The 15,757-nt window shown below is 34.1% G+C and overlaps 1 protein-coding gene across 3 annotated transcripts in view; it reads right to left on the bottom strand.

Annotated features, from left to right (window-relative positions):
* The window catches only part of NEGR1 (neuronal growth regulator 1), an 865,843-nt gene that overhangs the window by 306,608 nt on the left and 543,478 nt on the right, over positions 1–15,757 (bottom strand). For all 3 annotated transcript variants that reach the window (XR_014807971.1, XM_084964694.1, XM_021097756.2), the window contains exon 4: positions 3,939–4,070. Coding sequence is in view for 2 of the 3 variants with exons in the window: in XM_084964694.1 (XP_084820820.1) it covers positions 3,939–4,070 (132 nt within the window). In the remaining variant the exon portion in view is untranslated. The remainder of the gene's footprint in view (positions 1–3,938; positions 4,071–15,757) is intronic.

Here is a 15,757-nt window from a genome sequence, read left to right as displayed (position 1 = left end):
TAAAAAGACAAAAAAAGGGAAAGAAAGAAAGATGAAATAAATATGTAATATGTATATATATTTCTTTTCAAATTGTATGTAGGTGTGTATATATACATATATACTAATATATATATAAAGAAATATATATTCAGGTATCTACTATCACTGTATAATATGAACTATACATGAATCTATTATAACATATATATATATATATATATATATATGAATAAAAGAAAATACAGATAAAGACAAGGAGAATAATCACCTACAAAACCTCCTTACCCCAAAACAAGCTTTTGCATAAAATCTTACTAGTCCACAAATGTCTTCCTATCTATAGTAAGGCTTCCTATAAATAACTCAAAATGAACTTATTTATTCAATCAAGAAACCAGCTCAATCTATACAAAAATAAGTCAAATGTACCAATAATTTCACTAAACTTATATTCAATTAAAATGAATATATATATATATATATATGGAAGATGTATTAGATAAATAGTGTGAATAGTGAAACATTAAACATTTCTAACTTGCAGGAAACCTGAATCTCTTTCTCAAAATGACTCTCTGCATAACTGAATTTACCATAGCTTATGAAAATTTATTACTTTTCATCTTGAACCCCATTTGGGAACAGGGACAAAGTTTCTCTTCCAATTATAACTCACAAAGCTACCAAAATTTTATATGCACAATCAATATTGATTAATAACCATGAAAAGAAGGCTGCCTTGAACCTGGCATAATTCTATCTTCAGGGAATCTTCAGTTATCAGGGGACATGAAGTTCTGTGCTGGTAACTGAGAACTGTGCTCAGTTTGGGGCTTTGACAAACTAAAGTTTGTTCAGCAGGTTTTGGCTAATTTCCTTTGGGAAATCAGCTCAGTAAAATCTACAGATAGAGTTCAATTTTTGACTTCTAAAGGGATAAATTAACAAAATTAACACTTTACAAATTTCTTCATGACCAGTAACATATACAAATACACCTACACGGCTTGGATGTCATTGGTATATGTGTGCTAAAACTGTTCCAAACTAAGGGAAAATTTAGGCCTTGACCGGAAATCTGAACAAACATACATGAAATATTGATTGAAGAGATTTAAATTTAAGTGCCCAATCATTATTAAATACAAATTCTTCATGGTATATTTAAGAAAATGTGAGATACCAAAGGTATAACTTGCAAAGAAGCAGAAAAAAAATTGATTGAAACTCTTTTCAAAATCTAGTTAAGTCCATTTTCTTAATATTTTTAATATTGCATTGGCACCAATATGTCCACTTAAGACTGCACTTTATCTCACTGAAATTAATTCTTAAAAAACATAGTCTGGGTTACGATTTAAAAAGCACCTCCTTAACTTTTTTTTTCACTCTCCCCTTTTCCTTCCTGTCTTCCTTTTTAAAGTTAGTTAATAACATCTTCTTTGCTACCTATTTTTAGGTGTCTGCCACCCTACAAAACCAATGAAGTACCCTTTTCAGCTGAAAGGATGTCTCTAAACTCTGCTTCAAACTTTGCTGCTCCCATTTGGTGTTGGAAGATGATTTTCCATGGGTCTGTGTTTCTGACCATCTTGTGAAGCAGAGACATAGACAGCTTTTGTTCCTGACAATCTTTTCAAGGATGTTTGTATAGAGAACAGTCTTGGAAGACACAAGAAGTAGTTCTTTGCAGCAAAGGGCAGGTTTGTTTACAGTCCACTATAACAAAGATAATTTCTCCCTCTATGGCAAAAGGCAGGTTTGCTTGCTGCCATTATAAAAAATACGACTTTCCTAAGCTCATGGAGCCTCAGCTATGACATAAACCCACTGTATGTCTAGGTGTCATCGAGCCCTCATCATATCACCCTGCAGTAGTTGGGGCTTGGGGAACTGATGCAAGAAAATGACAATACTGTGGCTACTGTTATTGCTATGAGTAATAAACTGCCCTTTGTCTCTGTCTTCTGCCAGAACCCATGAAACTATGGCAGATCCTTCATAGTTCTTGACATCTGTTCTCCAGTTTCTGTCTTTCTGCTTTATCTATGGGTTCTTTCTTCACACAGATCCTTTAGATGATGACTCACTGGTTGGTGTGTCTTTCTTCCAATCCAATTTTTCTCCAAATATCTGCATCCTAGTAAAGTTGGCCTTTACTAGTCTAAAGTGCCCACTTGTTCATAAAAAAAGAGAATCAGATTAAATTATAAGTGACAAAGAATTAAAGTCAGAGAAATAAAAAGGATAAAAAAGAAAGTGTGAATGCAAAAAAAAAAGTGGATTATACATGGAGTATATATAGACCCATGAAAATCCACACAGCAGATGAATTTTCAATTGTATCCCCACTGGAGACATCATTACAGATCTATTGGTTCTTGGTGTTTGAGAGTGGGCTGCATTGCCAGGCTAAGGGCCATGCTTATTTTACAGATTGACTCTGCCTTTTCTTAGTGTCTATTGCTAAAAATAGTACTTTCTTATTAGTCCCATTTCTCACCTCTCTTCCTAACCCTCCAACAATAACATCAGTAGACTCATATTCAGATAAGAATGATTAGTGACAAAATAATCAGGACTTTTTATTTGCTTATTACCTCTTATTTCAGAGCATTCAGAGGGATAAGCAGTAACCCTCTGCAACAGCTGCCCTGAGATTTAAAGGTAATGTATCATAACTGCATATTTCCAGGCCATATGCCCCAAAGATTTTGATTCCTTAGGGCTCGTGTGGCACAGAAATTTTCCATTAGTAAGTTTTCTTGGATAAACCTACTGAAGTATGTCTCAGAATGTCATATAAGAAACTACTCCAGAAACTTCCTCCTTCTGGTATTACGCTCCTTTGTTCAGCCTCAACCCCACATGTACAGCTTAATCACTGACAAATGTTAGTTGGTAGCAATAATTTGCCCTGGCAGACACTCAACTGCTTAGTGTATTTTGATAGTTATTTTTTGACCCATGAGACTGAAATATTCATAGTAATATGAAAAAATTGGCTAGTTTGGGGATATTTTTGCAACAGTTTCTTCTGATCTATGGTACAATAATATGTACTCATTATTAGCAAAGGCCATGTATAGAAAAATGCATAAATGGGAGGAGAAAATTTGGAAGCTGTAGCTTAAAAACACTTTTGGTAAAATACTATTATCCCCAAAGTATGTAAGTTAAACAATTTAAAAGTTTTTGATAGAAAGACTAAGGGAGTATTTTTCAAAAAGTGAAGACTATTGCAGTCATTGCTGTTGAGATCATAAAATAAGAAATAGGATATTAATAAAAAAAGTCTTTCATCAGTGTTTTGAGATGCATTTAAAGAAAGGGTGTAGCAATGCTGAGTAGTTACGCTGCAAGCCACACAGGAGGTACAAGAAAGGGTGTAACATAATGGTATTGATGGTTTTGCCGGTATCTCTTAATACTTTAATTTCCTAATAATGATTTTCACAGGAAAATGACTTCTTCATTTTCTCAAAACTGTTCAAACTCAATGTAACTAAATACCTAAATAATAAGCGCATCACAGTACAGCTCTTCTCCTTAAGTACAGAATAGCACACTTCATATCCATTGGGTGTATTGGAAGTTCCACATTTTAATTTAGTCAGAATACACTCTAAATGAAACTCATGAAAATGGAGCAAACGCCATGAGTCTAAGATGCTGTAGAGATAAGGGCACCACAGTTTAGAATGCCAACAACTAGGATAATATTGGAACCATTGCCATCCACACATTAACCTGAATTATAGTGGAATTACTTGGGGCAATTGATGTTACGTAAAGCAATCTGATCAATTTTCTAACATGTAAACATTTTCACTGTCAATGGGTAGTAATTATCAATAGATCACCTCTTAAAAATAGCAACATACATTCCAGACATTATTTTTCAGGCCTTTTATCTTTTCTTTGAAGTTATATTGGTAAAAGATGATGGGACTTACAGTTTACGACAACTTTCACTTTTTTCACATCTGGGAATGACACATCATTTTCTGCACTGCATTCGTATTCTCCAGCCTGGTCCCTTGTAATTCCATAAATGTCCAAATATTGTCCATTTTCAAATGGCTTTGCTACACAGGAAAAAAAAAAAAAAGGTACAGCATGTTTAATTGTAGCTGCCTGAGGCTTCATTCAGGTAAAACAACAATCTCATGTCTTCATGTTGGATATTGCTGAAAAAACAATTCCAAACGGAACTGGGGAATTATTAAATCTTTTGTTCTCTTATGTTCAGAGGTGAAGTCAGAGAAAAAAGCAGAAACTGAACAAGGGATACTGTAACAACTGTTTCCCCAGAACAGGATATACATGTGTTCTTTTTAATTGATTGTGGTCTCCTAACCTCCTCACACTTCAAATCAAGCTCTGCACATTTCTGTAATTGAGTTCAACAACCTCCTAGCAGTGTAGATGAAATTCACTAATATGACTTGGTACATATTGACTTTTATACAGCGTAAGCTAGCAACTTGACACTTAACCTAACTAAATGTTACTTTTCTTTTGGGGAAATCTCACACACAGTCTCTAGGTTTCAAGCCAGGAGGCTTGATAAGAGTATGGAGGTATATTAAACTGCTGCCATATTTCAGTTTCTGTAATTATTAAGGTTTCTAAAGGTGGTACGCTATATATACTACACTATATATACTATAGGTAACCCATCTAATAAACCTCAGAAAAAACTTCATGATTCTCAAACTAAGATATAAGTGGTTGTAAAAACAAACTGAATTACTTTTATCTTTTTAATATTCCAGGGAAAACATTCTGTTTGACTAAAAATGACAGTAGATTAAAAATAAACATAACACAGATAAAAGAATATTGTTGAAAAAAAAAGACTCCTTTCTAAAATACTGGAATTTTTATTTGAAAGTAAAGTATCTTATGGGAGGAAGGAACCTCATTATTAGAGATTTGGCAGAGGAAAAATGTGCCTGTGTGAATTTCGGGGGGACGGACCTTCTCCCTCCCTCACATTAGGGAGTTCCCATTGCGTCTCAGTGGGTTAAGAACCTGATACTATCTCTGTGAGGAAGTGGGTTTGATCCCTGGCCTCACTCAAAAGGTTAAAGGATCCGGCATAACTGCAAGCTATGGTGTAGGTCACAGATATGGCTTGGATCCCATGTTGCTGTGACTGTGGTGGGGCCACAGCTGCAGCTCCAATTTGACCCCTGGTCTGAGAGCTATTGTACACCGCAGGAGTGGCTGTAAAAAGAGAAAAAAAAATTGCATGTCATTGCATACCAAAGAGAATTGGAAAAAGAAACAATGATTCTGCTAATGGTCTGTTTTCAACACTCAGCCTTATAGTTTCATCTTACTCTTTGGCTAAAAATTATTGTAATGATGTAGAAATTAGACAACTAGGAAGAAGATTCAATTTTTATGAATAAAACAAAAATGAAGTCTAGTTATGGAGCTTCAAATATAATATTTGGGTCAATTAAAATTTTTTTCCTGTGGGTTCCCTTGTCTGGGTATCTTAATTGCCCTCCAGGTAACTATGACTTTGCTAATTGAAAACTGCAGTGTTTAGAATATATGATTAAATCATTTCTCCAATATCTGGCTGATCACAATTTGTAGATAGAGGAGTTATATTTCTGATGGTTGGCTGATATGCTACTGTCGGTTTATAGAGGTAAGCTTACAAAAGCAAAAGTTGTCTTCAAGTTCATATTCTTAAAATCTGATTTATAATCATTTTATTTGTCCCTGGTGCCTTTATCTGACTTCAAGTCACTAATAAAATATTGATTTTCTATTGTTTCCTTATTTTTCTCTTATTTTTCACCATTGCAATGAAGATAATCTGGCTTAAATGTGTCTGTAAAAGGTATAGGGAGGACAAAATCCTTATTCACATCCAAGAATTTAGAATTTAGAAAATACAGCATGAATTATAAAGTAAGGGGGATTAAACAGAAATTAAAATATGGGGTAAATTGATGTGCCATGTTGGAATTAAATAACTCAGTTGCACAGTACAAAATGCAGCCAATCACAAGTGAAAAGGCACAATATTGTGAAATTCTGTAAAAACAAAACTTATTTGGGTCTAACTTATTTTCAGTATGAAAATATTATATTCTCATTTTTGTATACTGACATAATTTTAAAAAGTAATATCACCCAATATTCATTTTTTATAACAAGCATATATTATAGCCTACTGGGATAATCTGCTATAAACAAACTCTTAAATAATTAAATATGGTGTATATGAGTGTATGTTGTTGTTTAAAGAAAAAAAACAAACACATTAGATTTGTATGTCTACTAGAAATCTAAAAGTATAATGAAAAAGAGAAATAATAGGTTTCAGAGATTTAAAAAGAAGCATTTTTTTTCTCCCAAGTGCTGAAGATTGATAGAATCTGTAAGAAACTGTATGACAAAATATTACCAATACCAAAACCATTACTTCATTCGACTCCAGAGAATACCATTTAGATCAACTGAATGTTTGTCCTAGACTTCACTGCACAATCTACGTAACCAAATTTAGGGATCCTCCTCCAACTCCACCAGAGAATGATGTCTTCATTTATATCTACTAGAATTACCAGTAGATGTTTACGCATGCATAAATCAATACCCACAGAGCCAGCGAATGCATGATATCGTCAATACTAGCTATTGATAATATGACACATATAAAGACACTTAGAAAAAACAAAGCATAAATGCATGGTCAATATCTTTATTTCCCTCACTGGGTTTCTGATACTTTAAGCCATCCTGTTGAGCCCTCCTGTTACTTTGATTCACCAGGCATTAGCACTTCTCAGAAGTGTGCTCTAAGTAGGTTCTTGTTTTTACACAAATATAGTTCTGTTTCTATCTAAACTCACCTTTCTCTGTTCTCAGCCTAATCTTACCCTAGATGAATTCCAGATTTGAAATTTGGAGTTTCTTTGCTTAGAATTTATGCCCTGGAGTGCACTAGTTATCTATAATTTGAGTGGCTGTCTCTTTGGCTTTTGTTGTCCTCAGTTTTCATGAGTAGTAATTCTTTACCTAGTTTTAGACCCATAGAAATCAATCCTGTCCTTAGACACCTGTTAGGCTCTTCCTCTATTCCCATTACTCCCCTAGCAAGGAGAGAGGATTTGAGTAGAGTACATTAAAATGTAAAGAAGACCACTTCAGTTCCTGTAATCTAACTCACCTTACCCCCCAAACGGAGGGGAAAAGCCAAGGTCAAAGGGATAGAGGGAGTTAGCAACTCTGCAACATCACCAATGCCAAGACTTTTTTTTTTTTTTTTTTTTTTTTTTTGGTCTTTTCCAGGGCCACGCCTGCAGCATATGGAGGTTCGCAGGCTAGGAGTCTAATTGGAGCTGTAGCCAGCAGCCTACGCCAGAGCCACAGCAACACAGGATCTTTAACACACTGAGTGAGGCCAGGGATTGAACCTGCAACTCATGGTTCCTAGTTGGATTCGTTAACCACTGAGCCACGCTGGGAACTCCAAGATTATGATGTTTATGAGAGTTATGTACTACCCCAGGGTACTCCTTATAAATCTAGATGTCATATAAAACATTGTATAATATTTTTATTTCTTTCGGTACCAATTATAGATATTGATTAGACATAAACCATTGTGATTTGGTGGCCTTCTTCTAGTCACAGGTTTAACCTTGCTCCATGAGGGCAGCAACAATTTTTGTTTCGTTTATTTCTGTGTCCCCAGCTCTAGCACAGCACTTGAAACAGTAATATACTTGGAAAGTAATTTTTGAATAAATAAGTGCATACATTGATAATGAATTAATAAAGTCCTATAATGATACTGCACAAAGAATCTAAACTGAAGTAAATGCTTATATTTGAAGATGTTGCCTCTTCTCTTTCAGAGTCGAAGGGAAGGGAAAGAACTTTAAACAGTTGTCATCCTTGCTGACTTTCTGAAGTGATAGAGATAGCAGTGGTGAGAAAACACTCTACCGTTATCATAGGTCCTTTTTAAGATTATGAAGACTAACAAAAACTTTAAATACAATTTTGAGGGAAAAAGATCAGTACTGCTTGTGATCTAAATAGTAGTTTCCTTTTGTGTTTAGTCTCTTCCAGTCATGGATAGACTTTTCACGGAAAAATAGAGCACTGAAGAAATTCACAAGCTTTCAATGATGCCACTATTATCATCGTCTTCAAAGAGAAAGTTGAAAAATAGGATGTAGTTATGCTTTATAACATATCTCTCAGATTGATGTCTGATAAGAACCTGGCCAGAAAGAGTTCTACTTTGGCCACTAAATGATATAGAGATTTGGCTTTATGGCTTGGTAAAGCATGTGAAAATTGTTAGCAGCAACACTATATTTCTACAAAGTGCTAATATGCTTCAGAAAAATATATGACAAAATAAATCTCTCTTCCCTTAATTTTTTTAGTACATTGTCCTTCACTAATGTTCCTCTTGCCTCACTGGCCATTTCTTTTCATTTTTCCAAAACCCTTCACATCTTCATATCTCCCAAATATCGCTTCTACCCTATGACCTCTTTTTTCTTCATTCAGTAAACTTTTCAATATTCAAGGGATCTTATCATTCAGTTTAATTTCATTATTATCTATATAAGTCTCGGATTGATTTATTTAGTTCATACCTATATCCTGAATCTTGGACACATTTACTTAGCTGGACGTCTCTACTTAGATGTCTCACAGGCATCTCAAAATCAAAACACCAAAACCATAACGCCATTCCTGCAACTCCTCCTGAGTTCCAAGGCTAGTGAGTGCTTCAACCATCACCCAGATGCTCAAGGCCAAAAATCTTAGCATTCTTTTTGACAGCTCCTTTTGTCTCAGTCCAAAAATCCACCAGTCACTGTGTCCTGTCAATTTTACCTCCTAGGTAATTCTCACACATCTTCTAGAAGCACCAGTGTCTTAGTTACTGATCTCTGAATACACACACTCAGATGATATGCTGATGTCTTCATACTGATTCGTAGAGTCATTTCAATCATTTCCCAAAACACTTGTTCACAAACAGTCAACCCACTTTTCAAGGCTGCCCTGTAGGAATATATTTTGTTAGGTCCTCATGGACATACATTACTAAATAGTACTTTGCAGTTGAATTTTTAAAGTATTCTTTGAATGATTCATTTACATTTATGATTGTAATTATTTCCTGTCAGCATGTTATCAACCAGTATATTCAGTATCATGCAAGGATCCCTTCTATGCACTGTACCATACAAGTGGTTAGGGATGTAGGTTCTAGAACTAGTCTATCTGGCTTCAATTCCCAGCTCTGCCACTTACAAGCTTTGTGACCTTATGCAAGGTACTTGACCTTTAGTTTACTCATCTGTGATGTGTGAGGATAACAGAACCTGCCGTATATGGTAAAGGTGAGGATTAAATGGGTTAATGCAAATAAAGTGCTTAGAATAATGTGTGACACATCATAGGAAATTAGTTGTTGTTACAATGCACAGGATTAGGCATAGCAGGGAGGCTGGTGTAGATAAATATTGTTTCTGTGGTTAGAGGTTATTATAGTCAAGGATTGATATTTCTGTCTTAATATGATACTCAATTGGAATCAGAAGTGAAAAGAAAGTGGTCACTCAGAGGTATTAATGGCAATGACCAGTTCAGTCCCCATACCACTACAGGTGATCAGAAAATATATCTGCTTTGTGGATCTATAGATGAAAATGAAGGTTGATCTCATGTTAGAGTCACTTTATCTCTGCCTGAAATCCCAAGGACAACTTAATCTCCTTGACTTACTTCTTTCCTTTCTTCAAAAAAAAAAAAACAAAAACAAAAAAAGCCTGCACTAATGTTATAAGGCATATACATGCTTGGTATTACTTATTTTCCCCTTTTAATTTTTTAGTGAAGTATAGTTGACATACAATGTTATATGGGTTTCACATTCATAACATGATTTGATATTTATATACTTTACACATTGATCACCTAGATAAATTTAATAGCCATCTGACACTATACAAAATTATACAATATTATTGACTATATTCCTTATGCTATAAATTACATTCCCATGACTTATTTATATTTAGAAGTTTGTACTTCGTAGTACTTTTCATCTATTTTGCCCAACCTCCCACCTCCCTCACCTCTGTTGACTACCATGAGCATGACATATCTGTCCATTTATTGCTGTCTCCTTTGATTTCTTCCACCAAAATATCTTGTATTTTTCAGGGTAGAGATCTTACACTTGCTTAGTTAAATTTATTGTTAAATTTATTCCTAAGTATTTAGATCTTATTGATGCAAATGTAAATGGGATTGCTTTCTTAATTTCTCATTCTGATAGTTCATTATCAGTGTATAAAAATACAATAGAACAACCCAGGTTTGAACTGCCTAGGACCAACATATGTGAAATTTAAAAAATAAATACTTACTAGAGTAGTACACAATCTGGGATTGGTTAAATCCACAAATGTGGAACCTTGAATAGGAAGGGCCAACTGTATAGATTTTTTATTTTTTATTGTGCGGAGAGTCAACACCCCCAAGCCCTGCACCAATAAAGGTCAATGTTATAGTGATTTTGTATCCTGAATATTTACTGAACTTTTTTACTAATTTACTAATAGTTTTTTTTTTTTTTTTTTTTTTTTGGTGCAGCCTTTAGGGTTTCTATATAGTATCATGTCATCTGTGCATAGTGACAATTTTACTTCTTCATTTCTAATTTTGATACCCTTTATCTCTTTTTCTTGTCAGATTACTATGGCTAGGACTTCCAATGTTATGTTGAATAACAATGGGAGGACTGAACATCCTTGTCTTGTTTCTGATCTTAGAGGAAATGTTTTTAGCTTTTCATCACTGAGTATTATATTAGCTGTGTGACTGTAAAGTGTGACCTTCATTTGTTGAGGTATGTTTTCTCTATAACCATCTTAAGATATTTTTTTAACATAAATGATGTTGAATTTTGTCTAATGCATTTTCTGCATTGATTGAGATGATCATATTACCTTTATCCTTTGCTTTGTAAATGTGGTGAATCAATTTTTCAAATAATTTGAGAAGAATTAATTCTTCTTTGAATGTTTGGTAGAATACACCTGTGAAGTTGTTTGGTCCTGGATTTTTGTTGGGAGTTTTTTGATTATAGATTCCATTTCATTACTAGTGATTGATCTGTTCAGATTTTCCATTTCTTTATGATTCAGTTTTAGAAAACAGTATGTGTCTATGAATTTATCCATTTCTTCTAGATTGTTCAATTTGTTAGCTTATAATTATAGTAATCATATAATTCATTGTATTCATATGGTTTTGGATATAACCTTCTCTCTTTAACTTCTGACTTTTTTGGGGGGGGCTTGTCTTTTCTTGATAAGGTTGGCTAAAAGTTTATCAATTTTGCTTATCTTTTCAAAGTACCAGTTCTTAATTTCATTGACCATTTCTATTGATTTTTTTGTCTTCATTTCATTTATTTCCATTCAGATCTTTAGTATTTCCTTCCTTATGCTAACTTTTAGGTTTATTCTTCTTTTTCTAGTTTCTTTAGGCATAAGATTAGATTGTTTATTTGAGATTTTCGTTGTTTCCTGAAGTAGGACTGTACTGCTCTAAACTTCCCTCTCTGACTGCTTTTGCTGTAACCCATAGATACTGAAACACTGTTTTTCCACTTTTATTTGTCTCAGGTATTTTTGATTTCCAGTTTGATTTGTTCATTATCATTGGTTATTTAAAAGCATGTTGTTTAGCCTCTACATGTTTGTGGTTTTTTTTCCCAGTTTTCTTGTTGTAATTAATTTCTAGTTTCATATCATTGTAGTCAGAAAAGATACCTGACATGATTTCAATGTTCTTAAATTTACTGACATTTATTTTGTGGCCTAATATGTAATCTATCCTAGAGAATGATCCCCATGTACTTGAAAAGAAGGTGTAAAGTATAACTGACTGACTTTATTGTAGAGCAGAAATTATCACAACATTGTAAATCAACTATACTTCAATAAAACTTTGAAAAATAAAAAGAAAATGTGTATTCTGCTGTTTGGGTGCCATGTGTGTATGTGTGTATACATACACACATACACACACACATATATATATACATGATTAAAGAAATCAAATATCTTCCCAATGAAACTCTGAATTTCAAAACCTATTTTCCTGATTTACATACCATTGAAATTCTATATAAGTTTTCTCAATCATAAATTGTGATAACAAAAATGCTTATTCCCTGTGCGAACTAAATTAGGTTATGTATATGTAACCCTTACTCTTAGAACTATAAAGAACTCTATAGATTTTAATTTATCTCTGCAAGATGCTATTGGCTCTTGCATTGGTTTTCTCTGGCTGCCATAACAAATTGCCACAAACCTACTGGTTTAAAACAATATATATCATTTTACTGTTCTGTGGGTGAGAAGTACAGCATAGGTCTATGGTAACTGGAATAAAGGTCCTCCAAAGATACCCATGTCTTAATCACTGGGGTTTGGAATTCTATTAGTGCACATTCAAAAGGGACTTTGCAGATGTGATTGATGTTAAGTACCTTGAAATAAGGAGAGCACATTGGGTGGCCCAACCTAATCGCATGAGTCCTGAAGAGCAGAAGAAGAAGAGGGAAGAGTGGGTCAGAGAGATGTAGTGCAACAAGTGCCCACTGCTGACCTTGATGACTGTGGAAGTGGGGCAGGAGCCAAGAAAAGCTGCGGTCTCTAGAAACTGGGAATCACCCTCAGCTGACAAGAAGACATTGATTTTTTTTTTTTTTTAAGACTAAAAATAGGAACACAGCCTGTCAGTATTTTGCTTTTAATCTGGTGAGACTAGTACCAGGCTTCTGGCTGAGAGAAGTATAAAATAATAAATCTGTGCTGTTTTAAGCCATTAACTTTGTGTTAATTTGTTACAGCAATAACATAAAATTAATAACATAATTAATGACATAAAATTAATTGGACTAAAATCAAAGTGTCAACAGTGGAGGATTCCTTCCTGGAAACTTGATTATTTTCAGATTCAGATTGTTGAGTGAATTAAGTTTTCTGCAGTGTGATGTTTTGTAGTACTGAGATCTTCATTTCCTTGGTGGAAGGCCAGTCCCAGCTTCTAGAGGCTACTCTCCTTCCTTGGCTATGGCCTCCTCCTCCATCTACCAAGCCAACAATGTCAAGTCCCTCTCCCAGTTGGAATCTCTACTGCCTCTTCTCTGGTTCATGTCTCTGAACCACTCTTCTGCCTTCTTCTTCTACTTTCAAAGTCTCCTGTGATTAAATGGAGTCTGCTTGCTTAACCTAAGCTAAATCCTCATCTCTAGTACTTAACCTTAGTTACATCTGCAAAGTCTCCTAATCATGTAAATTAATATAGTTACATAGTCACAGGTTCCAGGGACTGGGGCATGTACATCTTTGGAGGCCATTATTCTGCCTACCACAGTTCTTCATTAGACTTTGCAGTTCTTCTTGCAATTACAAATTATGGTTTTCAAAGACAGTAGGAAAAGAAAATATGTAGTCAAATCTATAAAGTTTCCCAGTTCATGAACACCTCTGAAAAATGAGTGAAGTTTAGAAAAATAATTGAGATTCCTTTGAAAGCAAATAATTTTCATGATAATATATCATAAATCCAACAGGTAATATCATTTTGAAATGTTGTTAGAGCATAGAAACAGTGGACTTTGAAGGAACATGGAAAGGAAGGTTTATGAGCAGAAGAAATTATGGAAGTCATCTACCAAAATGATTGCAGCAGAGGTTTCAAAAACAAACCAAAGCAACAAGTAAACAAAAAGGTCAAGGTTTTGATTTTTTTGTTACATATTTATCATAGACCACCAGACGGTATTAAAGGAAAATTCTTAAATCAGACAATCAATTGTTTCTTTCCTTCCTGCTTGTCCTCTGTCATTCCATTTAATAGATAATGATGTGCAAGCCTCACTGACCAGTAAGTTAAGATTTCCATTTCAAAAAGCATAGTCTGCTGTGGAATCAAAAATATAAGCAGGCAATTTCAATAAAGTGGCAAGTACTATATTTGAGGTAAATATAGGATGCTATGCTGTGATAATTGCATAGTCAAAATTTCAAGGAAGAATTCTAAAAGTTTAGTTAGGCCAGAGCATTAATTAAGTGAGAATGATGAAGGTAAGACTAGTGTTTTAAGCAGAGCTCATAGCCTAGAAGGCCTTGTATGTCTTCTAGGAATGATTGCAGCGCTGTAAGTAAAAGGGTGTGACACATTTGAATATTTTAAAATAATGTATTTTTGCAAAGATAACTCTGGAATTCTGCTTCCAGTTCAATTTAAGAACAAAGACCAGACTTACTTTTTCCCATAAACCATTAGAGAGACGGATAGAATATATGAAACAACTCTTTTCAGACATTTAACAACAGGCAGCACATGACTGTAATCCTTGAATCATACAAGATGAGCCCCACTATTGATCCCCATGACTTTTTATCTCGGGGAAGTTTTCAGACTGTAGGCTCAGAGAAGTCAAAACCAGAGGCCAGTAATATTGCTTAGTTGAGCAAAAAATGTTTGGAATTCAGGCAGACCAATGGGGCTGGAATTAGCGGTGCAGAGTTCCAAGGAGAAGGAACCTATACAGACATCTGTAGTAATGTTACATGTGTTTCCTTGTCATAACTAAAGAGTAGGCTGTCCATGCATAGCAAGAAATCTCTAAAAGCTGGGGAAAGAACAATTGGGGAGTTTGTAAGCTGAATAACTCCTAGAGCTCAAAAAACATGAGGAGACATCTGATATCTGACTATCAAGAATGAAAAGGCCTCTGCAATTATCAGAGCATTCAGTGGACACTTGAGAAGCTTATGTTTTAGTAGAAGGGCTAAAAAAAAGCTAGAATAAAGACTCTTCTGTTTTTTAAAGCTTAAAAGTAGGGTTCCACGGACCAAAATTAGCTATAAGTAATATAGTAATAAGGTTACTATAAATAATATAGCTTCCGTAAGAAGAAAAGTCCAATGCTTTTCAAGGGAATAAGACAAAATCAAGACATTCAACAATGTCACAACACAATGTCCAGTGTCCAATGAAAAAAAAAATCACTATATATTCAAAAAAGCAGGAAGCTGTGAACAATGATTAGGAAAAAAATCAGACAATAGAAATAGATCTAGAAATGACAAAGGTGATAGAATTATCAGACAAATATTTTAAAATAGCCAGTTATTATAACTATGTTTAAAGAAGAAAGTGAGTATAATGAGGAAAGATAAAAAACAGAAAAAAATTAACAAAATTCTTGACATAGGAATACAAAACCTCACAAATGAAATATTAATTGGCTGAAACTAATTGGCAGACTAGACACGGAAGAAAAATTTTATTAAACTTGAAAGCCACAGCAAGTTTATTTAGTATTTATCCAAACTGAAGCAAAAGGAGGAAAAAATACAAATAATTAAACAAACAGAGCCTCAGTGGTATAGGGAAAATATCAATTTCTCTCATATATGCATATTGGAGTTCCTTAAAGGGGACAGAAAAAAAATACTTGAAGAAATAAAGGCTGAATTTTTTTCCAAATTTGATGCATACAATAAAATGTTAAATACAGAGATTAATAATCTCCAAACAGGATAAAAATGAATAAAAATCACTCAAAAAGTATATTATAATAAAGTTGCTGAAAACAATAAAGAGAAAATTTAAAAAGCAGCCAGAGATGACAAAATAAACATTATATTCAAAGAAACTAGTGTGAAACTGCATATGCCAG

Source organism: Sus scrofa, chromosome 6 (assembly GCF_054392235.1).
Source record: "Sus scrofa isolate SSC_HxYL_T2T_F1_AM1 chromosome 6, Sscrofa_HxYL_maternal_Yorkshire_Landrace_v2.0, whole genome shotgun sequence".
Taxonomy (NCBI): domain Eukaryota; kingdom Metazoa; phylum Chordata; class Mammalia; order Artiodactyla; family Suidae; genus Sus; species Sus scrofa.
This window is presented reverse-complemented; position numbering and strand designations above follow the sequence as displayed.